The sequence below is a fragment of the Alligator mississippiensis genome, chromosome 13 (genome assembly GCF_030867095.1).
Source record: "Alligator mississippiensis isolate rAllMis1 chromosome 13, rAllMis1, whole genome shotgun sequence".
Lineage (NCBI taxonomy): Eukaryota > Metazoa > Chordata > Crocodylia > Alligatoridae > Alligator > Alligator mississippiensis.
The window spans coordinates 7,811,748-7,838,706 of record NC_081836.1 but is presented as its reverse complement, the minus strand read 5'-3'; the positions used below and the strand labels follow the sequence as shown (position 1 = coordinate 7,838,706).

At 46.2% G+C, this 26,959-nt stretch overlaps 2 protein-coding genes and 1 long non-coding RNA gene across 3 annotated transcripts; 1 reads left to right on the top strand and 2 right to left on the bottom strand.

The window, feature by feature from the left end:
- Nucleotides 1-1,493: 1,493 nt before the first annotated feature.
- Nucleotides 1,494-5,923, bottom strand: AURKAIP1 (aurora kinase A interacting protein 1). Its single transcript, XM_019494045.2, has 4 exons — nt 5,718-5,923; nt 3,907-3,998; nt 2,014-2,465; nt 1,494-1,650 (listed from the first exon to the last, which is right to left on the bottom strand). The coding sequence occupies exons 1-4, from the start codon at nt 5,906-5,908 to the stop codon at nt 1,546-1,548; spliced, it is 840 nt and encodes a 279-aa protein (XP_019349590.2). The 5' UTR covers nt 5,909-5,923; the 3' UTR covers nt 1,494-1,545.
- Nucleotides 5,924-5,963: 40 nt separating this feature from the next.
- Nucleotides 5,964-25,869, top strand: LOC109284706 (uncharacterized). The gene is made up of 3 exons (XR_002092264.2): nt 5,964-8,046; nt 24,156-24,380; nt 25,002-25,869. It is a non-coding gene; the product is annotated as an uncharacterized LOC109284706 (long non-coding RNA).
- Nucleotides 9,660-24,701, bottom strand: LOC102562076 (C-signal). The gene is made up of 6 exons (XM_014610091.3): nt 24,534-24,701; nt 14,107-14,158; nt 13,047-13,234; nt 12,289-12,444; nt 10,846-10,956; nt 9,660-10,529 (listed from the first exon to the last, which is right to left on the bottom strand). Exons 1-6 carry the CDS (start codon nt 24,672-24,674, stop codon nt 10,416-10,418), a joined length of 762 nt encoding a protein of 253 aa, XP_014465577.1. The 5' UTR covers nt 24,675-24,701; the 3' UTR covers nt 9,660-10,415.
- Nucleotides 25,870-26,959: the final 1,090 nt, after the last annotated feature.

Here is a 26,959-nt window from a genome sequence, read left to right as displayed (position 1 = left end):
GACTCCATTCCACTGTTATTTTAAACCTTTGTAGCACATCTACAAATTAAAAAGGCTAAATCTTCTCTCTCTAGAGAATACTCATTCACACGTCTAAGTATTTTATTGCCTTTTTCCTACGAGGCATCTCACTTGTTTGATGGAAGAAAATGAGGCACAGGGAAGAAAAGTGATTTGGCTCAGTATCACATGGAAAGTTAAAACTAGGAACTGAGCCCAGACATCCATTCCTCTGATGGAAATACCCATACAGATCTCTAATTGCTTCAACCATGCAAATCCAGCAGATGATATTAGGGGATCAGCAGGCAAAAGGAAATGTTAGCTGTTAATAAACTGCCAGCTCTGAACTCTGATCGGTGCACTTGGTATTGCTTGCACCTAGAACAGCAATCAGCCTGAGGAAGTATTAACAAATCCTCCTCAGAAGAATGTTTTTTTTTCCTCTTTGGACTAAGACTTCTTCATGGGACACCTCTGCTTGAGGAAGCTGCACATCAAGGCTCAAGGTGACTTAAAAGCACTAAGTGTTGTGTAATTGTAGTTAATGAAACTTCCTTTCTGGCCCAAATTCCACTACAGAATTAACACGATTCACAGGCTGTCCTTGAGTAGCAAGCAGCAGGCCTCCTGCAGTGAGATGTATAAGGGGAATAAAGTTTTAAACAGCATCTCCCAGCCTGAGATGGCCTATGTAGGTAAGAATCAGCCATAAAACTTAGAAATGAGAAAGAACTATTTAAAGACCCTACAGCTATTGCAGGACTGTTTTGCTGTGGCACAGTTACTGGGCTTTGTCCATCCTGTCTAGTTTCAAGTGGAGATTCCAGAGTTTCAGCTAGGCACACTTTCACAACCTATAGTCTCTTTTTTTACTAAAAAGGACTTAAGTTAATAGAAGACACTGAAAATAATGGTATCAGGTCCAGTTCCCTCTCCATTAACTCACAGTCCATTTTACCAGGTGGAGAAATAGTGGTCTGGTCACTGAGGTTATCATATGGCCACGGACTCCTGTTAAGATGACACTCAGTTCAGGTTTCCACTCTCAGACTGTATGGATAAGTTTCTATCAGTCACAGAGAGAGAAAAGGGAAACAGTCACCAGCACACCTGTCTTGGAGCATCCCAGTCCCTTGTGCCTCCGACTGCAGCACTTCAATTATGAGAAAAACCCTTAGCGCTGGCAATTTCTGTGAGTTGTAAAGAGACTGGGAATAAAATTATATTTGTTATTTATTTCCATCTCCCTCTTCATGTGGATTGGGCAGATGTCAGTTCAGGGAAAAGAGACCTGTTCTTGAGCCACTGAGCCTCTTGATTTTTTTTTAACTTGGATCAGTTTTACCAACTTTTTTCCCCCTTCAAGGTGGCCATTTTATTATTAAGTCAATAGCAAATACTACCTGGACTACTATACTAGGAAATTTCTTACCAGGGCTTCAGATCTATCTCTAGCCCCAGCATCCAGAGAAATGCTAAGAGATGGTCCATGTTTTTTAAATAATCTTTAATTAAATGTCAAACACATTACAAGCATTGTAATCACTTAGATTTTCTCAAAAATAACACGGGTGTCTGCCACCCCTCAGGAGGCTTTTTCAAACCAGCTCTTTTCCAGATGAGAGTCAATTCATTTTCAAACTTTTTCTGAAATAGAAAAAGGGGGCAACTGTGAGACAGCTTGTAAGTGACACACAGACAAAGACACTTCACTATATAAGTATCCTTAACAAACACCAGGTACTATCTCCATAAAGGAAGCAACATATGCATCTAAGTAGCTTGGTCTGCTCTCAAAATGCAGCTATTCTTATGGCAGAGCCTAGACTTGAAATGTAGATGGAGCTTTACCATTGCATTTGAGAAATTTCCCACTGAGTGCTGCAGTTTTTCACAAGCCAGGTCTAGATGAGAAGGACCATGTATGTAAACTGATAAAACGAGTGCAAGCCCATTTTTGGAAGCATACATGCTTTTATTGATCCGCTGCTCTGTTTAACCCACTCTCACCTGACGTTTCTTTTTGCGATTTTCGATTATTGCCCTCCGCACAAACTTTCTTCGCTTTTGCAGCTTCTTGTACTTGTGCCGGTTTATCTTCCGCCTGCGAATCTTCAACACATTTTTACACTCAACCTTGTTACCACTGAGGTCTCCTCCCTCTTCCTCCACATCAGCCTCCACTTCAGACGTGGGGCAATCATACTGCTGAGTTGGTTCATAGCCTATCTTTTTACGAACACCGATGACCTCCACTTTAGGGAAGAAGTATCTAACTGTCAGCCAGCTTTCTAAAGGACTGATGGACATTTTTCTAGGGACCAACATTTCTTCCAGTTCAGGGTCCAGTGCGTACGAATGCTGAGGATGGCCTCCATTGTTATGAGAGGGCTGGGTGCTGTAGTTTGCTGACGCAGGACCAAAGCACAGAACAGAAGACACTGGCCTTGGCAAAAAGTGTCCTTTGAGAAACAAGAATTGTGTTTGAGTGTTAGAATGCTTAAAGGACACGAATAAGTAATAAGCGCCCTCCCTTTAAAATTAATGAGTACTATAACTGGATGCCAAAAAGACTGCATACAAATAAAGTAAATTAGGTTGCAACCTCAATCATTTGGAAGTTAGGAAATGGAAATGACAAATTTACGTTCTCCTGTGCAACTGTAATTCTATACTTTGTACATCCATTCAGTCCCGGATGCTAAATGGAACAAGGTATTATCAAAAAAACAGCACGTGATCACATCATTAAAGACTACCATAATGCATATATGCACCCAGGAGTGAAATTAAGGTTGTCTGGGGTGTCATAAATCTGATGACCCCTAATTTTTGAATGCTTAACTTTATGACCTAAAAAAATTGGTGTTTACAGGATTTTCCAGCTTTTTTTTAATGTAGGAAAAAAGTAAAACCAAATTGTATTGTATACAGTTGTAATACCCAACATATAATGTGCTAATGGCAGGGTTTGAACCCTGAACCTTCAGTACGGTCTGCGGCAAAGGCATCTATGTTTTAAGTCCAAGGCTAACTATATAAGCTTGCAGCAGCCAGAAGCTGTCTTGTCAAGGGATGTGTAGGCTGCTAGTGCTGGGTCGGGGGGGGGGGGGGGGGGGGGCATGAGAGGAACCCCTCATAAACCAGTTGCTTCTTTCCCTTCTTTCCATGAAGCAAAAGCTCTTGCTGCCTGCAGTGTCCCTGAAGAAGGAAAATGAGCTGCTAGAGTCATGCATTAGGTCCAGTGAAGACTATGGGAGGAACTCAGGTTGAACTCCCTAGAGAGAGTCTGAGATGGGGATATGTTAGTGCGTTCAGCGGGACAGCCTGACCTATTCCAAACCTACTGTATTATTGTAAGCATCATACTGGAATTATTGTAAATAGTTATTGAGTTTCAATACTTAAAAATGCAATTATCTGTATTGCTATGTTCAGAAAGTATAACTCACTAAAGAAACAAAGGGCTAAACTATTTAATTACCCATGGAATGAACCCAGACAAAACTTAAGAGTTTACCCTACCAAAGAGGAAGCTGATAAAAAGAAATATTTGACATGCAAGACAAAACTTCCTAATCAGCTACAATGCAACCAGTTAAAAATAATCTAAAAAATTTCTCCTTGAATGAAGCAGGCGGGGGTTAGAAAGACTGTGAACACTAGTAAGCCATCCAGTTCCCAAATGAACAAGTCTCTGTAAAACCACATTAAAATATTCAGCAAGAAAACTTCACAATATTGTCAATATATGCTGGAAACTTAATGGTATGAATAGATAGCAGGATTCATGTTATTCTTCAGCATGACTGGCTCATTCCAGTGACTTGTAATGCTTTCTGGCAAAGCAAACTCCGGAAGTCTAATTACCCATGAAACCTTGACACTGCAATGCAGATTTACCTGTAAATCGCATAGCCTTTGCTAATTGAGAAGTCAGTCGTGATATCAACATATCTGTAACAGATTTGTTCACTCTGTCAGAGACAAAACAACTGTCAAAATAAGAACATTCATTCAGCGAACCACAAGAAGGAACATTTTAATACGCAACAAGAATCCTTTTAAAGTACAAAACACACAACACGTCGTAAAGCCTGAAATGCTATGAAATATCCCACCACTACAGAAGCCACACGTCAGTGCTCTGCTGTACTGGAGTGAAAGACAGGGACTTAGAGTAATGTCACTACATTGGATGGGGGAGGGGAGGCATTAACGCAGCTTTTGATTGGCGTTGGTATTTATTTTCTATACAGGAAAGCTTGAGGATCTTTATCATGCGAGTTAAAGCTAGCTTATGCTTGGACAAAAGCTTTCGGTGGGAAGTTTATTTTTCACAAGCTCTTCGATAACAAAAATATTCCCCTTACTTTGTTTGTGTCATTTGTATTTATTTTTAAAAGAAAGGAAACTATTCTCCTGAAGTGGGTAAATACTGGAACTGGCCAGCTAACTATTTTTCCTTGGGACTAGTTTCAGAAAACAAAATCTTCCCCCTCCCCCCCTTTTGATTGGGGGGGAGGGGAGGTGAATCTGTATGTGTGTGTGTTCGTGCATATGTACGTATACGTGCATGCATGTATGTGCGCACATGCATGAATGCATGCATGTCTCTGTGTATGCATATGCATGGATGTGTGCGTGTGCACGCGCGTGTGTGTGTTCCCTCCTGGCAACACCTGTCCTCACTGCAACAAGTCACGTGTGGATCTAGAATTGGGCTATGGAGCCACCATCAAGATCCTTGGAAAACAATCTTACTCATTCGCAAATGATCGCCCTTCATCATCATGATGTGTGTGCAAGTGCCTGCATGTGTATGCACGCATGTGTACATGTGCACACCTACATGTATTTGTCTGCATGCATGCCTATGTACATGCATGTGTGCATGCCAGTATATGTCTGTATGCACGCCAGTATGTGCATGTGCATGCACGTGCGTGTCTGTGTGTATGCATGAGTTTGTATGTGTGCATGCACGTGCGTGTGTATACAAGAGACCCTCGCCATTCGTGTGGAATATGTTCTCGTACCCCCCGCAAATGGCAAAATCCACAAGTAAGGCATTGCGTTCACGAATGCAGTGCCCCCGGCCGCTGGGGGAGGGGAGAGGGGGGCACGGCTTGGGCAGCGGCAGCCCAGCAGCAGCGAGCGCAGAGCTCCCGAGGAGCCCGTCAGCGTACGAAGCGTAGTTAAAACGTGGGTTTGGCATTCGCGAATATTTGAAACCACATATGTCAAACCCACAAATAGCAAGGGTTTCCTGTATGTGCATGCGTGCATATGTATGCATGTGCGTGTACGTGCGTGCATGTGACTGCATGCACGGATACTTGCACGCGTGTGCATGTGAACGCGCGTGTATATGTGCACACATGCACTTGTGTATACATGCATGTGTATATGTAGGCATGCGAATGCGCATACGTGTATACATGAGCATGTAGACGTTCATGTGAATGCGCGTGCGGGTGTATAGATGTGTATGAATACGTGTGTGCACGAGCACCCGTGTGCCTGCGTACATACGCATGCATGCACAGGCCCGCAATGTGCGTGCGGGTGACGTCAGTGGATGCACCGAGCCCCAGCTCCCCTCCCCCGCGCCGCTCCCGGGGCGGGAAACAGCAGCTCTAGGCCGGCGGGAGGGAGTACGAGGCCCCCCGCCCGCAGGCCCGGCCCGACCCGGCCGCCTCACCCGCACTCACCATCCCAGCGCCGCTAACGCGGACGCTCCCGGAAGTGCCTCCTGACGCGCCGGAAGTTCCGGGTCCGCCGCATCCGGCCTCGGGCTGCGCCCGCCCCCCGCCGACAGCGTTCCGGCCCGCGCGGGGCGTGCGGGAGGCGGCGGCCTAGCGCGGAGGCGGCAGCGCGCTGCCGTGTTCACCCCCGCATTCATCTTCAACCTGGGCTTTAATCTGGGTGTGAGCCTGGGCGAGAGCCAGGCTCAGCTGGTGGGGATTGGGCACCAAGTCCAGGCTCCCCCCGTGCTATCCAGGGCGGCTCCTTCATGGAAGATGTTCAACACATCCATAGGCATGGGTGGATTCGCTCCCACCGGGGAAACTTCCCCACATACTGGTGCCCCGTGGATTTGGCGTGACCCAGAGCGCTCTCCTTGGCTTTATCTCAGCGGCCAACAGCCCGCACTTAGCACCGGCAAGACCTGGGAGGAGCGGCCGTTCCCTCATGCCAGCGAACGCCGCCGGGATTGCCGAGCCTGGCGGCGTAGAGCAACCCGTGACGGCCTGCGAGGGGAGGACGGCGACCGTCCTGGAGACCGGCTGAACGATTACGTGTTCAGACCTGAGGCAAAAATGAAGTGACTGAACGTGTCTTAGTGGTTTCTTCAAACGGAAACGGTTGGAAATTCATGGATGTGAGGGGCTGGATCATCAGGTCCAGCCCCCCGCGCTTGGGCAGGAAAGACCGCTGGGGCAGGTGACCCCGGCAAGGTGGGCGTCCAGACGCTTTTTGAAGATATCCAGAATATGTGATTGTACCACTTCGATGGGGGGGAGTCTGTTCCAGACCCTGGACACTCGAGTTGTAAAGATTTTTTTCCTTCTGTCTAATTTCCATCGGTCTTCTAGCAATGTATGACCGTTAGTCCTAGCCTGGGGAGCCCTGGTGAACAGACGTTCTCCCAGTCCCTGATGTCCGCCCCTTATATACTTATAGGCAGCCACCAAGTCCCCTCTGAGTCTTCTCTTCTCCAGGCTGAAGACCCATGTCTCAGCCTCTCATCATATGGCCTGCTCTCCATACCTCTATCCATATACACGGCCCTCCTTTGCACCCTTTCAAGCCTCTCCACATCCTTCCTGAAGTGCTCCAGTACTCCAGCTGCGGCCTCACCAAGGCCAGAGAAAGCAGGTGGATGACATCCTTAGTCTTGTTTGAGATGCATCGGCATGCAAGTGTTTGGTTTGCTTTGCCGGCTATGGCATTGCATTCCCTGAACGTTCAGCAGCGATCCATGCCACGTCAGAAAAGCAGACCTGGCCGATGTGCTGAAGTCTAGAGACCATCCCATGCAAGAGGAAGGAGCATACAGACAGGGAGAAGGACATCACACCATACCCACAGCCAAATTTTTTTGGTAGTATTCCTGGAGATAACATCTGAACGCTGGACTACGAAGCAGGAACTTTGGGGCCGGTTCCTGCCTGGAAGTCCTAATGCAAAATAGGATTAGAGGGAGAGGACACGAAAAATGATACCTGGCTGAAGCATGTCCACATTTAAACTGGTAATAAAATGACAGACCAGAAATTAATCTCTCGTTAACACTGATTTTCCATATTTTGTTGGCCCGTGGTGAACCTTTGTTGGCTTATCTGTGCTTTCCCCTCATCTGTTATCCCCTTTTGCTCTGAGCTGTCCATGATGTAACGATTGTGATAGTTCTTCAGCAACTGCTGATGCTTCCAGGCTAGACCAAAAAAAATCTACATTGCTTAAAACAAAACACATCCAAGCCTGTCAGAGGAAATTTTTGGTTGAGGTGGCTTCTCCAGCTTTTCAAGTCTTTGTCATTTGCATGAAGGATTGCTCCCACACTGTTCCCCTTTTTTGCGCCTCTCCGTTGTGTATGAGTTGGTGAAGCATCAAACACAAACACATTCCATCACAAGTGACTCTTCTTTGACACATCACAGAACAGGAATTAGGCCATGATATTGCACAGTATGGGTGCTTTTGGATTGCCATTGGAGGGCAAATGAACAAGGAGCTCATGGAGGAGAAAAAGGAATACTGTTATCCAACAGAGCTCTAGGCTATGAGCCAATTTTCAATCAGCAGTTCTATTGCCCCCATTCTGAGATGGGGAATGAATGGATAGAGTACTCCATGCCTACGACCAGGACAATACCTTTGGAAAGGAAATGTTGTAATGTAAGTTTTAAAAAGGTGAATCCCTTGACCACTTGAGCCAACTAATTTGTATCTGGAACTCAATGACTTAGACTTAAGTCTGGCTGACCAGCCAATAACATGGAGGGGGAGCACCAACATACAGCCATTTAGCTCCAGGTGAGCGGTTTGATCTTAGTTATGGAGGGAGGATTGCAATGAAAGTCACTGGCATGTGTTTGGCAGCTGAGGCAAAAGACAATTTACAGACTTGGTGTTGGCCTCCACTGTAAGATGTCAGCTAATGCTCACTCTTCCACTGGTATTCTCCTGGTTATTTGTATCTTGTAACAGCTTCAATAGAAGCAGATAATGGAGTGTCAGGATTTAAGACTAACACAAGTAATAGGCAGGTGTGGTGTGTATCCATGGTAGGCAGCACCAACCATGGAACTCCACTGTTGAGAGCTACTGACTACCAGTTCTTTAGACGGAAAAGAGCTATGAAGACACACACCATCTAAAGATTAAATCCAGGCAAAGCATCAGTTTCAGCATTAGGTGTGCTGTGAGCTGTTAGTACCAGGTTTATTTTATAAAAAATGTTTTCGGTTCCAGAGATGTGTATCAGAATCATCACCTATAAGGGTGCTTCAATGTATGTCCGTGCAGGATGTTTTACAAGGCAGAACCTATACTGACAGTACTGGAACCAGCACAGGGTGGGACTTTGATTAATCTAGATTTCAGGCACACAGCATGCCCTTCCTGGACATGGTTTAATCCCATTTGTCCTGTCCTTAGTGACTGCCCCTTTAGGCTCCCCTTCTCCCCACCCCACTCCCTTTCCCACCCCCTGTAGTTAGGATGGTGACTCTAACAAGGGTTTCTGCTCCTCAAGAGCATGACTAGCACTCTTCCTTTCCTGCAAAAAGAGTGGATTCCCCACACCCATCCCAGCTGCTGAAGGTCTACCTGTTTGAAAGCAAGCAGAGCCTCTTGCACTCTTCAACTGCTGCTGAAGTGGTTGTGGCCGATTACCCCCTTCTTCCTCCCCTTTGCAGAGAGCTGAGTCTTAGCATCCCCCTATATCCATGCAAGCAGATGTGAGCTGTCCTAACAGCTATTGATTCAGGCTGTTGTCTATAGATCCTGCCAAGACATCTTGGTATGGGTTATGGTGGGCTCACAGAAGAGTTCCCATAAAGGGCTGGAAAATTTAGAAGTGAAAGTTTAAATTCCATTAGAGTCATGTGGTTTCAGAAGATCTAGGCACTGCAGTGCCCATACCTTAAATCCACCTGACTCCAGCAAGCAAGCTAACTAGGGCAGGTTTATAAGAATGTCTACTGTCCAGGAAAGGCCATGCATATCTTTGGTTCTTGCCCATGTTATGTTACCTTACTTGAGACAGAAAACCACTGATTTGGTACGCTGAAGTAACTAGCCAGTTTGGCTTGAACAGAAATCGCTCCGGCCATTATTGTATGTAGAAAACTACTGCAGAAGAGACTCAGTCAGGGAATCCTGCCTTTCATCCTCCCTCAGTTATTATTCAACAATCTTTATACCAGATAAGGATATCGTTCCCCATGGAAGAGATACATTCCACCTTTGCTGCCCGTGTTTTGGACAGGTCCAACTGAGTTTAACCAGCCTCTAACAGAGACACCTTCATGTAGCACTGGCCAGAGAGCAATACCTTTCAAATGGAAATTTGATCTCCACTCACTTTGAGCAGAGACCTAGACTCCTAAGTAGAAAAGCCTCTCAAGTAGTTCAGTAAACAGGTGTTTTGTTTAATAAGACTTTTATTGGAGACTAGTTAGGAGATTATGTCCAAGAGCCTCCCCCATCGTACCAGGGTGTGTTAGGCATCCATTATGGAAGTAAACAAGAGTCTTGTGCAATCAGCATGGGCTTGCTAACAGAGGAGGCTGAAGAGGTTACAGAAATGCAGAATCCAGGTGATTTAATTAAGTGAACTTCACTGTTGGTTCACCTGAGTTGTCACCTGCAAGACTCATGTACAGTACAAAAGGTAAGAAAGCAGTTCACTTTTCAGGAGAAATCAAGACATCTCCCTCTACCTTTCAGCATGAAATATCTGAATAATTCCATTTCATAGATCAGTAGGCCTAACTCCAAAAGGCAGTGGTGTCCGTCACCTCTGACTTTGGCCAATGTAGTATGCCTTATATTACTTTTGAAGAGCTATCACCTTTGGTTTTTTGGAAGCTAAGTGGAACAGTTCCTAGCCTCAAGCTGCACTTCAGCAAGTTGGGGTGGTAGGTGAAGAGTACCCACTCCAAATGCTGCTGCCTTGCCTTCTAAGGCAAAGTGTTTGCCAAAAGGCATATTGCTCTGGTCAAGTCATTACAGATTAAAAACAAACAAACAAAAATCTGTCACTACTCCCCAAATACATCTGTCCAGTTGAATAACAAATGGGTTATTTCAAAACTAGTATAAAAAAGAAACTATAGACAAAGACAGTGCCACAAGTTAAATATTAGCTGGCAAACTGGTCCCGTTGTCCGTGGTATATGTTACCACGGTAATGTTTCCCCTTGCCAGTCTAGGAAGGAGCCATTCTGCTTTTCACCAAGATTAGCCAGGACTGAGAGGATACCCGGAATTGAATCTTCCACCTGTAAGGGAGCCTAAGATTAAAACAAGACAATTATTTGAGACCATCCTTTGGGAAGGACAGGCAATAAAATTGCACTTAACATTTCTGCTAGAATGAGACAAAAGCTTCCTTAAATGTAACATTAAATAAATCTTGCAAACTAATTAAGTGCAAAGAGCTTTGCAACATGTAGAATTAAGGAGCTGCAAAAGGGGACTATAAAGTATAAAGGATATACATCTATAATCTTTTACAGTTTTTATATTATAAAAATAAATACAAGGGGTTGCAGCAACAAGCAGAGTCCTACTTTCTTTGTAATTAAAGAAAGTCTGTAGGTCACTAACCAGGTTTCCTCCCATATCAGTTTGAACCCATCCTGGGTGCAAAGAAATACAAAGAATTCCATCTGATTTCAAGTCTGCAGCAAGACACCTGGTGATCATATTCAGTGCAGTCTGTAAGAGGAAAGACCATCTCTCTCAGTAGAGCAGTTTTACATACTATGAGCTTCAAAGCCAGCTGGCATCCCATTTCCATCACCACCCCCTTTATCAAATAAAATGCTTCACCTTTTGGGCAAGTACTGATGGCTAGGAAGTAAGTGTCCAACAATACAGGAATAGCCCTGTTAATATCAATTCCAGGATTCTGAAAGCTATAGCTATGTACTCTTGATCCCTGAAGGCCAGGCACCTCCCAAACACTTAGGGTTCCTATACACATGTAGTGAAGCAGACTTGATTAATCAAGTCTGTTGGAGTGTGGTAATTACTCCGCTCCAGACTCCAGCACCACATGTACCAGCATCCCTGCACTGAAAAATGGCAGCAGGGGTGCTTTAACTAAAGCTCATTTGACGAGCTTTAGTTAAAGCACACACCCCCCTCCATTTTTTAGTGCAGGGATGCTGATACACAAGATGCTCTGGGTGCTTTAATTAGAGTGGCTCTTGGAGCAGCTCCAATTAAAGCCTCCTCCCCTCAATTCCCGGAGCACATGTATAAATGCTCTTAAAGACTAAGAATACAAGCCGCAGTCTTTATGTTCCTGCCCAGGCTACAAAAGTAAGCTGCTTCATACGTTTATAGGGAATGCTTTGTGCCAGTGTGGTTGTGTTGTCTGAGAATACAAGAAAAGCTAGGTAGAAAGAAATGAGCTTTCCATTTTATTTCCAAAGTAGCTGTGACCCAGAATATTAGCAGCTGAGGTGAAGGTGCAACATGAGTGAATTTGACATACCATTCAATCTAGAATTTGACCCAGGCAGCCACCTTTATGCTATACCTATCCTTGATCCAATATTAGCCTGTGCACAACCACCACAGTCCCTGGCTGCATAGGCTCTTGAAACTCATGTCCAACTTTTTCTGATTAATGCCAGCATTACAAAAATAAAAGACATTACATCTTATAACCAGTTTAATGCCTCTTATATTGGTCTCTTTGCTGAGCTTTGATAGAGGCACACTATAAGGCCAGGTAGGCACATCCTTGGCCTAGGGAGGTCTCCCTAGAATTCTAGGTCCATCTCTAAAAGGACTCATTTCAGAGAAGTACCTGTGTCAGGACTTGAATGCCTTGTGGCTCAAATGCAGAACTAGGATGTCTCAATGAAAGTTTTGCTGGAAACAGCTTCTAACCAGTTTTATTTTGTGCTGACTAGCAAGTAGCTGTATGCCCAGTAACCAAGTCACCTCATCATTTCTGATTCAATTTTAAGTTTAGGATCCACTTTAACTCAGAGATTTGCATCCTTCCAGTTGAGCACAGTTTTGGGAAAGACTCACCTTTGCTATTCTGTAAGGATACACTTTGAGGAACACCTCATTTGCCTGGACCAACTGCATGGAGGCAGCTACCGAGGACATGTTGATAATGGCAGCTCGGTGACACCCCATACCAGTGCTCAGTTGGGCTGCCTTTCTCAGAAGGGGGAGAAAAGCCTGCAAGAAAAAAGGAGTCATTACAGTTCAATTCAGCTTCAGTTTTACCTGACCACAACCAGTTTCAGACTCAAACTGTGTTCTACTGAGTCAAGTGCAATATGGCCAAGACAATTTTAAGCTAACATCTCTGTAAATTGGCCAAAAAAGATCCCCTGTGTCATACCTGGCTTTAGCTAGTGAGTTCATTGGCACCTGAATATAATTGGGCATAGGATTTGCAAAAAGCTGGCTTCTATGTGATTCTGGACACGTGGTACTGAGGACTTCAGAAGCAACCCAGGAAAACACTAAGCATGGAGCTTTGCATAAAATTGAAGGCTGTGGAAGCTGACCTTGAGGAGGTCTACTGTGTGCACTATTCATTGCCTAATCCAGCGGGTTGAGTTGAGTTAACATCTCCATACTAGTTGAATACAACAGATTAAGAGCTTTCAGAAAAAAAACTCTCCATGTTTCTGATGGGCAAAGGCATGAAGATAAAATATTAACAAGGGTCTAAAGGTCACCAAAAGAGGATGGTACTGTAAGGAGGGAGAAGCCAAAGATCAGTTATGCGAGTAATGCATGAAGTGCAGAGTGAACCCACATTTCATTCTTACCTTGGTAACCATCAACTGGGCAACCGTGTTGGTTTCATAAATGGTGAGCATTGTTTCAGCAGTGACTTCTTCCAGGGAAGCAAGCACATTGATGCCAGCATTGTTAATGAGGCAGTTCAGCCCTTTGTCTCCTACAATTTCTTCTACTTCCTTAACTACTTTTTTTATGCTGTTTTCAGAGACCACATCTGCCATGAGAAGGAAAGGGAACAGCAGTAAATGGATTGTGTATGCCAACAATAGCCTATGTTACAGTACATTATGTACTGGAAATACAAAGCTAGAGCATCAGTGTGGTTTAGGGCATGTTTAGGCAATGTGTGTGGGTGGCATTAAGTCTCATCGCAGCAGGCATGGAGAGAACTTTCAGACAAAAGGAAAGGTATATGGCTCACATCCCTCCCTTCCCCCTTCTGCCCAATTCTTCATCCACATCCTTCCTTTTAATGAAGATGTCAAGGAAAAACCTCACTTCCTACGCTGCAGTCATGCAACACCAGTCCCAATGTTCACTTTATTTCCACTTCCTCGTATCCAGATTGGAAGGTTTGTCATATCAAAAAAAAATTGGAGACAAAATAGTAGGAGATCCAGGTCCAGCATCATGACTGTACTGGCGCTGATCATGAAAGGATTGTTCTTGGGAGTTATCAAGGCCATTTCACCCATATGAAATCCAGACAGACTGAGTGCAAATCCTAATTTCAGGGTTGTTTGAATGAGATGGTCTACTGGCATAATCAAATACATGCGTCTGGAATGAGAGTTAGGCTACAGATATCAAGTGCCATAATTAGTCTAGGAGAAAAATGTCACTAGTCTATGAGTTCAGTGCAGACAGCCTTACTAATAGGCAAACTAACCATGCAAGTCAAATGCTGCCAAACAATAGAAGACAGGAAAAAAGTGGACAGTATCCAGGCAAGTGTGAGTTAAGAATTAAGGAGGAAACCTATACATGACTACTGATCTTCAATCCTCCCTCCAGGTTGTATCTCAAGACCAACCCCCCACCTTACTTGGAGGACACATTTCTGTTATAAAATGTCCTTTCACTCACCAAGTTGAAGCAATCTGATATTGTTGTATTGCTTGCTGAGCTGCTGGAGTTCCTAGAAAGAGGAAGCAAGTTTTAAGTGTGTTATCTTCCCTGCACGTGTTTACAGCTTTCTTTTCAGGAAAGCTCAGGATTCAGTCTGGTTCTCTCATTAGAGCAGGATGTTGGGCCCTTCTGGGAAGCCAAGCTCCTTGTGATGTGCTTGTTAAAACTGCTGACAGCCCCTCCACCACGACAGTATCCTGGTTATAGCTTTTATTGCTCTAACCTAGAAAATGTTCATATAACAAGTCTAGCCACTGCATGAGGGACCTTGAGGTTGACTCCATTCCATGAGTCCCACCTTGTCCTGATATCAGTCAACCAGGTATTGCAATACCTCCCACTTAGAGAGTCAGCATCTGAGTCATTCTCTGCGGCTATAAAAAGAACAGTCCATTATCTGAGATGAGGACACCTCTGTACTGGTTGCAGCAATCAACCCAGCACTACTTTAAGCAAGGAGCATGTGATATTGGAACCTAAAAAGGCAAACCCTCAGGAAGTGCCTTTTATCAGACAGCTACACATCACCCCAGCAACTTCAGTTTCCTTGTTTTGACATGCACGGCACAAAAGATTGTTACAGCAAAGAACTGTCATACCACAATTAAGCTGTGCCAAATGAGGCAGGCTCAGTGAAATTACAGATTAAAAGTTTGACTGGCTAAGGGAACAAGAAAAGTCCCTGTTCTTTGTTCTCGCAGGAACGTGACTGGCTCTGGTGGCATAGCCGCCAATAGGCAAGGTGTGTGTCGGACTCAGATTTATAGATCCTGGTGGAATATTTCCACTTCTAGGCCACGAAGCCAAGAGTGAAACCTCGCCAAGTGAGACAGACAGGCTGCATTCTTCTCCGGCTTATTCGAGAGACGGAATTCCCACAGTCAGACATTCCTGGAAGGTGTGGGCTTAGCGGCCCAGGAGACTGAAAACATCTGGAACGAGTTCACTCATTTGGGAGCCCTTCTGGAACAGGGGTCAGCCACAACTTGGAAAATGCTCTCCTAAGGGAGGGACGGCTTCCCTTTTCAGTGCTATTTAGAGACTCCATTTTCAACCTGCCTTAAACTACAGAATAATGCAGCACGCTCCAGACAATCAGCTCTCAGGTCACACTTACAAGAAGATACTCCATTGTGGTTACCTGGCTTAGTTTAACTAGAAGTTAGGGCCCACATTAGGCCATGTATCCAATATTGCCCCTCTCTCTTCCATCTGGTGCTCCTCTCAGAGTGGTCTCTGAATAATCAGAAAGTTCAGGCAATAAGAGCTACACTAAAAATCAAGAGCTAAATATAAAATATCCCTCAGCATTTATCCACATCTCTGGGGAAAAAGCACATTTAAAAATACTGAACACAGAGGTATTTGCATGACAGCATTTGCTTCACACTGAACCATCAACCCCTGGGTAGCAAATTCATGTCTCTTTGCTCTCCACTTGAGACACCATTAGATATTGGTGCATCAAATTAAAAGAAATTAAGAGAAGATACTGCTAAAAAGGGCACAGCATCACTTGTTCCAGAAAAAGATCTCATGCTGAGCAGAGAGCATAGGGGGATCTTTCCCATTCCTCAGTACTCCCGAGACAGCAAGAAATAGTGTAGTGTAGCTACTTATTCGGCAGTCTTTAAATTATTTCATCTTAAGCTTCCAGGAAACACAGATGTCTATTTTACAACCTGGTAGCCAAGAATGAGTTGCCAGTTCTCTCGAGTCTAAGCTTTGCAGATACCATTAACAAAGAACCTCTGTTAAGCTAAACTATCAGTGATGATTACATCTGAGCCAACATGAACAATCTGTAATAAGCCCCTTAGTAACAGACTTAGTGTAAATGTGCCTCAATCCTAGATTAAAGATACTAATAATCAGGATAGTTTTTACAGTTCTTTTGCTAACTGCACTTCAAGGTGTTACTGGAATGTCTCTTCAGAGAACGCACATTTGCTTGAGCTAAATTGTTTGTGAAGTTCTGTTTCCAGTGACTGTGCAGGTGTCTTTAAACCAGGACGGTTAAAGAGAAGATTTAGCCAAAAAAGAAAATCTAATTATTTAAACACAAGCATATCTTAAATAATCCTATCTGAATAATGCATGTGGCGTCAAAGCCTAAACTTCCTATAATGTCTTAAGATTTCAAATTTAATTTTTACAGTTATTGTTTTAAAGCAAATTAGCCCGCAGTTTCACACGTCCAGTGGTTAGGCACCCAGTAACAGAGCTCAGAAAGAACAAACCCAACCTTTCACAGCGGTAGCCACTTCAAGGTGCAAAGAGAACCTCGAACAAACTGAAACAATACTGAGGAACGAGTCTAGAATCAATCTGGGGGAGAACACGGGAGGACTCTCCCTTTCTAAAACGTGGATCTCTGGGGCTCTCTAGGCAAATGCTGTAACTGCTTAGCTATTGGGGCTAAAAGATGGGAAGACATTGCTGCTGCTGAGTCTAACACTTTGCTAATCATGGGTTTTGGCCTGCCTACTATTTTTGGCTGTGGATTCCAGTGTGCATCCACAAGGAGTGTGCGCACACAGTAGGCATATGCATGGCCAGTGCATAATCGACTGTGCATGCTTAGGCTACACAGGTAGTGCATGTGCCTGTAACAGAGCACAAGTTGTGATCTGTTACTCAAAGGGGCATAGGCAAGCAGCAGAGCAGCCTACAGATGGCTGCACTCCCAATCAGGCACAACTGCCTGACTGGGAACAGAGCCCACCTGTTTGTTATAAGAGCAGGCCTTGAGCAGCGGAGCCAGAAGTTGGCTGCAAGCAGCCGGGAGAAGAACACTACCCGGCTACAGCTGTTGCTCATGTAACATCTTGGAGGTACAGGGCAGGAGCTATGGGGATGTTGGAGGCTCCTGGTCCTGGGGCATGACCTAAAACTGCACCCTGCTGGGGTTGGACGGTGTGGTGGGGCTGCTGGTGGCAGGGTAGTCTCCAGGAAATGCCACACCTGTGCCTCCCTAGTGAAGGGTGAGTATGGGGTGCCAGAAAGCCTCAGCCCCCACTGCCTTGTGGGTTACCCTGTGGAGGGGAAAGGCTAAGGGAGCACACCCCGAAGACAAAGCAAGGGCCCAGGTTTGCGGTGTGGAACCTGAGGCACAGTCTAGGTCATGTGAAGGGACCCGAGACAGAGCCCAGGTCCACAGTGAAGACTGAGGTTCACAAAGGGAGCTGAGCATGAGGCTTCAAGGGGAATGGGATCCTGAGCCTCAAGAAGGAGCTGGGTGTGAAGCCCCAGGGCAAGGGGATTGAGGCCCAGTGTCAGGCAAGGAGATGAGAGCCCAAGAGGGGACCAAGAGGGTCCTGAGCCGGGCATGGAGTCCGTGACAAATGGAGGGACTGGGAGCCCCAAAGTGGGTGTGACTGCAAGCCCAGTGTGAGGGCATGGGAGTGCGGGTCCCAGTGTGAGGTATGCTATAGGCCAGGTGTTAAGCCAAATAAGCTTGGGCCAGGTGTTAGGCTGTGGATGCCATCTGCGAGGCATGGGACATGGTATAAGGGGAAGTTCAGAGCTGTGTATAGGCCCTTGGCATCAGGGCAATTAAGCGGGCAGCCTCCCGCCTTGCTAACAACTTCCAATTGTTTCATCAAAGGCATAGCAGGAAAGGCAGGTGGGCAGTTAGCCCTGAGACAAGTGGGCAGGCCAATGACTAGACTGGCCCTGGAATGCCCACTTGTTACAGTGCCCATATATGTGTCCACACTACCAGGAAAAAGAACAGCCACCTGCGTGTAAGTGCTACCAATGCCATGTAGACAACTGAACTCCTGCCGCTCGGATGATCGTAGAGAAGCAGAATTCCACCCATGGTGACTGGAGACAAGTTTCATCGGTATCAAACCAGATATCTTTAAACGTGCTGATAATATGGTTTATGACAGCTTGGAAAGAGCACTTGCTACTTAGCTTACATTCCAGTTCCCGTAGAAATGCAGCATGATAGCAATGTAATAAATAAGGCAAAAACCCCAAACCTTCCCTCAGGATCTTAAAAAGCTCAACAAGTTTGCTGTGTGCTTATATCAGCAATTATGTAGGTTACTGTTCTGTTAGCATAAGGAACTATTACCAGTTTTGGTGGGAAGGCTCTTTGTTGCTATCAGCCAGCTGCTTTACCAGACCAGCAAAGGAATACAAATACAAATCACGCTTAAGTCAGCAAGCAGGAAACTCTCAATCCCCTCTGTTTGACATTCCCTGCTTTCAGCTCCATCTGACCCACTGGTATATATGATCACTATTTCTAGGTTGCATCCAAAGCAGCTGCAATGCATTTGTCCGTTTAGCTGGATTTATGGGTAGTTCCTTAGACATTTCCTTTTCTCAGGAAGAAGGACTGTTGAAAAGGCTGGAGTTTTGCAGCTCTCCAAGGGTAGCCTGAAAGTTCCCCAGCAATTTCAGTCCAGTTAAGAGTGACCAAGCCAAACAAAACTGAACCCCCTGTTGGCAGCCCCATCAAAGTAGTAGAGGACCACAAGGGCAGTGGAAGATTTATGTTCCTCTTGACAGCTTGAGGCAGTCCTAGATAAGCAGACTGCCTTGCCTAGAAATTCCTCTTGGCCTGTTGAACAGACTTTGACCTCTAGGTCGTATAAAACAGCAGTTCTCAACCTTTTTTGTACCAGGAACCATTTGTAAACATCTATGGCCAGTCCCAACCCAGTGCCGCTCACTCCCAGCCCACTAACCCCTGCCCCCAGCCCCCCAAGCGTGTGGGGCAGGAGGTGGGTGTATGGGACAAGGGAGGCCCCAGGCAGCCCCTTGCAGGCTGAAGCTCTTGCATCCTGCAGGGGGAAAGCCATGATTTCCCACTTTTTTTCTTCTTTCATTTTTAAAGTTTGTTGATCCAGTTTTTGCTTGCAACCCGTTCATAGATACTTTTTTGTGACCCACTTTTGGGTCGTGACCCATGGGGTGAGAAACACTGCTATAAAAGATATCACCTCTTCCACGAATTTTGATTCCTTTTGCCTCTAGACCAATATGGCTACAACCTGGATGCCTTGGCCTCTAGTGTTATGCCAGCCACTTTCGTTGAATCAGCTGTACACTGCTTCGGGTCGTGACTCCCATGTGTCTTTGGGTGGTGTTTATCTTAAAACATTCCTTTTAATTATTTTCAACTGCATCTAATCTATGGTCCACTGTGACTCAGCAAAAGCCAGAAACCAAGAAGTGAGGCTCTTTCCTCCCCCCCAGACAAATACAAATACAAAAAACTCCTAAGGAACTGATAAGGTTACAAAGCCTTTCAGAATGCACCTTTTGTCTTGGAGACCTTGATGTGCCTATCTTGGCAGGACACATGTTCTTGTCCCGTAGAACATCTAAGTCCTTTTTTTGTCTAGCCGGCCACACTGAATACCGAGTTCTTCATCAAGCAAGATTTTGTGCAGGAACATTCCAGTGTCTCGTTTGCTGCGCACGGTAGCAAAGGGAACAGACATAGCACTGTTCATAGGAGCATCTCCTATTTCAAAGGATGAACGGCAGCACATTCTTATCGCTGGAAGTCCTCCAGAGAAGAGAAATGAAGGGTTTTTGGCAAGTGAGGGATTTTTAAGCATTTTCCTATATAATCAGGGATACACAGCAGAGAGGAAAGAAGGAGAACAGTTTCAATGTGAGAATCTTGGATGGCAGAGCGTGTCTCAAAATGATCTGGCAGGATCATCATCTTCTAGAGAAGAAGGGAGACAGGTTTGGGTAGGAGGGCATAATATCCCCTTGGATTTCTTTAGCGCTTGCCTGCCAGGGATTTAGTTTTTCAAGAAGGCATCTCTCCTTATACAGTACCCACAGCACTTGGTGCTTCACACAGTCAAGAGTGGCCTGGTTTATATGAGAGGGGCAGCCACAAGGTTGCCCATTTCTGTTCACTGGACCAGAAATGGGGAAAAGATGGAATTCTAGGATTCAGGATCCACTAGCCTTCTCAGCACACCTAACATTAACTTTTCTCCCAGGTTGTCCAAAAGAGCTACAGCAGTTTTTGGTCCTCACAACAGATGTTCAGGATTGACTTGATGCAATACGTGTAGTCAATTCAACTACTCATGTAGGTCAAACAATGTGTAAGCAGTGTGAACTATGCACTAACAAAATCAAATCCAAGCTGAAGGGTCCAGCATATCACTCCTATGAGAGGGATAATAATTACATCTAGAGGGAGCACTTGCAGGCTTGCTCCACTTCATCGCATTATCAAAGTCCATTTGTTTGGCAAGGTCACTGCAGAGAATACTTGGGAATTATTCATCCTGAGCCACAGTTTCTGCTATCATAAGTTCACCTGCAACACTTTGCTGTTGTTCTACATTATCACCGCAGAGATGGGCACTGCCTTTGCTACTGGGAGAGAAAAATCAGGCATGTTCCTCTGCACCAGGGTGTTCCTCCACCTGGGAAAGTCTTCATCTCTCTGGAGGACTTCTGGGATAAGAGTTGTTGCTCTGGGTTTTCCCACACTGTACACTAGCTCCTCATCCTTGAGGTGGAGTAAATGGCTCCAGTCACAGCCAGCTGTATCTGAAGTGGCTTTGGAGGGGTAGAGTCTTTAAGAACTTGGAAGTTAAGCTCTGAGCTTGAAGCTTCTGCTTTTAAGTCATGTATGTCCAAGCCCAATGTCATACATAATTCAAGTGGGGAGAGAAGGGAGGAATATCAATCCTATTGTTCTTCTGCTCTTTCTTGCTCTTGCTCTCTCTTGCAAGGGTGAGATATGAGAGAAGCACATCGTACTGATTTAGAAAGTGAGAATCCACTCTGGACTACACTGCTTGGGAGGGTAGAAGGAAAGGAAAGAGTTGGGTTTTGTGTTCATGTTCCCTTAGGATTTCAGTAATTAAAACTAGAAATGCCATTAAGATTTATGTGGCAATTTTAAATTATTCAACATCCTGTTCCCCTTCTTCATAGAGGTTTCTGAAGACTGCCTTTAGAAATAACCCTTAGCCAGCTGAAGTGGTGATATTTTCAGCCTGCTTCAAAAGGAGATTTATGATATTGATTTAAATGAACTGCCTAGAGACCTCCATTGTGTTCACCGGGGTGTAACATAAAGAGCAGTCCCTACCCCAAGTACCTTGCAATCCGAGCAAGATAGTCTCCACCGGATCCCAGGCGATTATCAGACTGCAGCTTTAAAGCTACATCCTGTTCCCTGCCTACACAAGAGCATTGTGTTTACAGAATGGCGAAGTGGTTGGCCAAATTATTTTATGACCAGATTCCAGGTTTCTATGGACATAAGCAAGATCTTTAAAATCAGGCCCATTTTCTTCTTAGAAAGGAGGTACACTAGTTCTATTGGCTCCCTTATCCTCTAGTGAGGTTCAATGGCTTCATTTTAAATCAGAGGTGGCCAACCCACAGCACGTGTGCCACAAGGGGCACAAGCAATCGCTGTGCGTGGCACACAGTGGACTGGGGAGAGGGCTGGGAATACAGTGACCGGTAGAGCAGAGAGCACAGGGTCGAGAGCAGAAAGGAGAGCAGTCAGGCAGGCAGGAAGCACTGGGCAGGGAGCAGGGCAATGGATCAAGAAGGGGAAGGGAATCAGAATGGCTCTCAGAGAGGATCAGAGCCTACCTCTTTGGCAGGCATGATGGCCCCCATCATTTCAAACCATGCTTTCACCTTGCGTGGAAAATTTAACAGTGTGCACATGCTATAGTCTTGTATACCTCTAGAAATTAGGAGAGCCTGCCCTCTGAAAGAGCTATTTTATTTCCTCAAACAGTTTGTACAAAGGCCCTACAATGAGGGTCGGCAACTTTTTTGGGCAGTGCCAAAAACACCTGTAACCTCGACTTTTAAGATGTTGGTGTACCAGGAGCAGATGGTAGAGGAGCCATGAGGGGCCCGAGCCTTGTGTTGTGGCAGTACAGCCCTGGCCCCTTCCTGTTGGCCACCCCAAGGCACACGTGCCAATCAAAATGTCTTCATGTGCCACACTCCGGCACCTGTGCTGGGGGTTGCCTACCTCTGCCCTACAACCTGACAGCATACTATACCATATATTGTGGATTAATAAAAAGAGGTCTCCCATCCTGCCCCTCCAGCCCACCCTGCTAATAAGAAACAAGAACTTTTAGATGAAGCATCCAATCAAAAAGATTATATCTGGCAGGTTGCACCTCTCCACCAGCTTCACGCATTGAAAGCACTGTTGCACAGTGTACACTAATTTGTCTAATTTGTTCCAGATATGCTTCAAATTCAAGATCTTATCATAGGAGAAGCAAACACAAGACTAAGTGGTGTAGCTTTGGAGGCTTTGTGAGATTGAGCCAGGCTATGGGATCTGAAAATTGTTTTCCCACAGAGTATGCAAGTGCATACACAGCAGCATTATGTTGCTGGAGAACAAGACAGGCTCTCACCTGGAGGTGAACTGATCGGTCTGGTTCACGCTCTTGCACTGTAATCCAATCCCAAAATTAAAGCCAATGAGGGGAAAACCATAACTAATTCTCCTGACAGCTTTTATGTCAATACGGTCTCTGACCAGCTGGGGAACACAGAGGATCTCATGAGAGTTATAGGAACAGATATTAAAAGACAGAGGCTTCTTACATGTTCAGAGGTTGATTTTACAAGGGGCAGCATGCCTTTGTATGAGGAAAACTCGGTTTCTAATGCTGTTCCTATCTGGCTACATGCATTTAATATGATGGGATAATAGCCACCTTTGAGAGCTCCTTTGAGATAGGCATATGAAACGGGAGCACAGAGTTTGAGTTTTTGTGAGCTCCTGAATATGTTGGGGTATCAAGCTTTCATTTCCTGATCAGTGTAGGGAATGACAAGGTTAGAACACAAGCCTTTTTGCTGTGTTTCTCTTTCAGCTGAGTCCCTCCATCAGTTTTTGAGCACAGCCAGAGGGCTCTGATAAAACCCTGCCAGATGTAGTGCCCTCAGTCTGCAGGGGCACCCTTTAAAGGCACAAGGAACACCAACTTGGAGTATCAGAGAAGCCCAGCAGGAAGGGACCTCTCCAGTCATCTAGTGACAGCAGTTCTCAACCTTTTTTGTACCAGGACCCATTTGGAAGCAAACATCAAGGGCCAGTCCTGACCCAGTAAATAAGTAGAAAATAACCCTCTGGCCCTGCCAGTGCCCCTCACTTCCAACCCACAGCCCCCTACAACCCCAGCACTCCTGACCTGCTGCCCCCTGCCCCAAGCACCAGCCCCCAGTATGTGGGACAGGGGGTGGGTGCATGGGGGGCACATGCCCCCCCAGATTTCTGTGCTCACAGCAGGCACGGGGCTGCAGCCTGGCCAGACTGGCGCAGGCAGGAGCTGCCTCTGCAGCCCAGCAGGTGGGATGGCAGATCAGGGCAGCAAGACTTGTTGCTGCCCCCACCGCCGCCGGGACCCCTGCGCCAGCTGCACTGGTCTCTACCGCAGCTCTTTAAAAGAGAAAATCCACATTTCTCCATGACAAACAGAAAACCCAGATCCCAGTTTATTAGCGGGCACAGTGTTAACATATAGTGAACCAGAAGCAGCATCTAGTTTTTCGAAAATGTATGCAAAATATGATCCATTTTTAAAGCTTGTTTCTGACCCTTTTTCCTATATTCTTGCACCCCACTTTTGGGTTGCGACCCACGGGTTGAGAAACGCTAGTCCAACCCCTGCCTGCAGCCGGACCAGCCCTATCCAAACTACCCTATCCCCTCCGGCATCTGAACTCTGCATAAGACAGCTGTCAACCCCGACACCACACAGACCCAACACCCCAACCTGGCACCGGGCAACCGCAGCACCCCGCATCCTGCGCCCAGGAAACATCGGCAATAGACACTCAAGAGATTCACACAGATTCACACCAGTTAGGGCTGGAAGGGACCTCGTGAGATTATCGGGTGCTCTGAGCAGGATCCTGGGTCAAATAATATGTTGGGGTATCAGGCTTTCATTTCCTGTTGGTATAGGGAACGACGAGGTTAGAAAACGAGCCTTTTCTCTGTGTTGCTCTTTCAGCTGAGACCCTCCATCAGTTTTTGAGGACAGCCAGATGAAAAACCCTGCCAAGATGTAGTGCCTTCAGTCTGCAGGGCCACGCTTTAAAGGCACAAGGAAGATCTAAGTATCGGAGAAGCGTGGCGAGAAGGGACCTCCACGGGTCATCTAGCGACAGCGGTCCTCATCCTGTTTTGTACCAGGACCCGTTTGGAAGCAAACATCCCGAGCCAGTCAATAGTGCAAGTAAGTAAAACACCCCCCCAGTCCGTCTCCATCTGATTGTGGGGGGTAAAATGCCTTGAGCAGAGGGGCAGGACACCCGGCTCCCAGCGCTCCGCGGCAGCCCGTGCAGGCGGACGAGAGCCGGGCTGCGGGGCACGGGGGGACCCGCCTTACCTGCGCCTTCTCGGGGCAGCGGCACGTGGCGAGCACCAGGTCCGGGGCGGCGGGGCCGGCCGCCAGCCCCCGCACCAGCCCCAGCCCGATGCCGCGGCTGCAGCCGGTGATGAGCACGGAGCGGCAGCGCGGCTGAGCCATGCCGGTCCCGGGGCTGCGGCCGCCCCGCTCCCGCCGCCGCTCTTAAGCGGCCCCGCCCCGGCCGGCCCCGCCCGGCTCCCTCCCTGCTCCTCTCGCCGCTGCTTCCCCCTGCGCAAGTTCTCGGAGAGTTTGCAAGGGTGGCATCGGCACCCCCAGCCCCTGCAGCAGCAGCGGGTAGCTCCTCCGGAGAAGGCAACCCCAGCCTGTCATCCACCCGCACCTCCTTGCTCAAGGGGCAGCTCCTGCATTTCTTGCTCGCAGCCTCAGATCAAGCGTGGCATGCATCTGTGGGCAAGAAGGCAAGCTTATTCCTGCACCGCTTCGCAGGAGATGCACTCTTCTGGTTCAGGACCTGCCAGGTGATGGAAATGGGAGTCTCCTTCCTGGCAAGCGAAACTCGGGGGCATCTGAACCGCAAGCCTCTGGGCACATAGGACACCCGCCAAAGGGTTTGGAAACATCATGAAGCCCCCAGCGTGGGTGGAGGATGTTTGCCAGTAGTAGGGCCGCTTATGGTTCTGGACTCTTGGATGTGGAATTAGTTTTGGCTAATTTGGCCAAATTAAATAAATAAAAAAAGAGCCACCAGCTTCTCCAAGGATGACGACTAGAGGTCGTCTTTCAAATGTCCGAGTCCACCCACGGCACCCCTGCAAGGGTGGCTGCCTCCTGCTTTAGTGGGACCCCGCTGCCTCCCCGCTTCGTGGCACAGGAGACTGGGCAGCATGGACCGACGTCCGACACAGTCGAGGGCAACCCTTGCGTGATGTTCTTATGCCATTTGGGTTGGTCTAATAAAAGATATCAGATTCACCCAAGGAACCTTGTCTGTCTTATGTCCAGGCCCGTATCTCCCCCCTCCAAGCCCATGGGCACATGTAGGATTTTGAAAAGCAGGGCGCGCATCCTCGCATAGACACCAACCCGTCTTTTTCTCCAGCTGAAGAGAAACGCGATGGTTTACAAATACAGCACTCTACTATTCAGTTTTAAGATCAAAGCAAAAACAAAAATAACTATTGGACCACGTGCTAATTTGCTAGATTCTGTACGAAGTTAATAAAAAAACAAACACAACAAAATAGGCAAGTGATACTGCATCATTAGGTCTGTAGTCATTATAGTTAAATGTATGTCTCGATTTTTCCTAATATTTGAGTTGGTCTAATAAAAGATATCGGGTTTACCCAAATAACCTTGTCTGCCTATGTCTCTTATTCAGAGTTATAAAACAAAATTTAGTGCCTCTAATACTTCACTGTCAGTCATTTCTACACCTAAATTCATATGACTACATTTGACTTAAGTTTTTTTAGCTAGAGCTAAAAACTGTCTGGAGGCCTGTGAAATAGAAGACAGACATTACCAGGAGGACAGACATTACTAGGAAGGGCTAAAAGACAGCAAAATTGCAGAAGAAAGGATAATTTGAGTAGTGGGACAAGACAGGGAATCCTTAACTCCTGTGGGTGGAGAGAGATTAGCCTGAATCAGGGAGATGGCAATGAGCCATGAACTCAATTGACTTTCTCAGCATTGCCTCAATAGAAATGCTGCTGCCCTTCCCCAGCACTTGGTCTGAAAGTCTGGGTGAAGCAGGAATGAAAGGGGGTGCAACTGTATCATTGCAGCCCTCCTGGATCAGACCCTGCCCATGCCTCCCTTCTACCACTTCCCCTCCTGACAGCAAGAATGAGTGCGGGGCTTGCCAGATTAGAGTCAGCCGGCATCTCTGCCTGGAGGGCTCTCCGTGGCACAGAGCTATCGCCTCCACGCTTGTCTTTTACCCCTCTCCACTGGGGGCCTCTGGCAATCGAGCACTTGGTCAAGTGTAAAATTCTTCGGCTGAAATGTGCAGAAAATATCAATTTCTAACACATGTTCTGCAGCTGTGTCTAGTAAAACACATTCCTCTGTGTGAAGCAGTTTGTTTTGTTTTGGGGGCGACTCACTGTAATATAAAAAGAGACCCCTGGGCCATGCAGTCAGAAACGAACAGCCCACAGTGGTCCCGTTTCTCTCCCCTCCTTGGAAAAACAAATGTGCTAATTGATTGAATTTTACCCAGAGAAGGAGAAACTTTTTTTTTTTTTTTTTTTTTACTTTTCTTCATGTGAAGGTTATGAAAAAAGCAATGTTTCATAGTTTCATAATTGTTAGGGGCTGGAAGGGACCTTACAGATCATCGGGTCCAGCCCCCGCTGCATTTGGGCAGGAAAGACTGATGGGGTTAGATGACCCCAGCAAGATGAATCAAGACACCTTTTTTCTCTATAAAGACACTT

Bases quoted from the DNA above. Each gene is read 5' to 3' on its own strand.
- LOC102562076 (XM_014610091.3), bottom strand. From the start codon at position 24,674: ATGGCTCAGCCGCGCTGCCGCTCCGTGCTCATCACCGGCTGCAGCCGC. The intron at 12,445-13,046 runs GTAAGAATGAAA...TTTTTCTTGCAG, and splicing joins CCCAGTTGATGGTTACCAAG to GCTTTTCTCCCCCTTCTGAG. The intron at 10,530-10,845 runs GTTAGTGACCTA...TTTTAATCTTAG, and splicing joins CTGATATGGGAGGAAACCTG to GCTCCCTTACAGGTGGAAGA.
- AURKAIP1 (XM_019494045.2), bottom strand. From the start codon at position 5,908: ATGAATGCGGGGGTGAACACGGCAGCGCGCTGCCGCCTCCGCGCTAGG. The intron at 2,466-3,906 runs GTAAATCTGCAT...TGTTTCTCAAAG, and splicing joins AAAGGCTATGCGATTTACAG to GACACTTTTTGCCAAGGCCA. The intron at 1,651-2,013 runs GTGAGAGTGGGT...TTTCTATTTCAG, and splicing joins ATCGCAAAAAGAAACGTCAG to AAAAAGTTTGAAAATGAATT.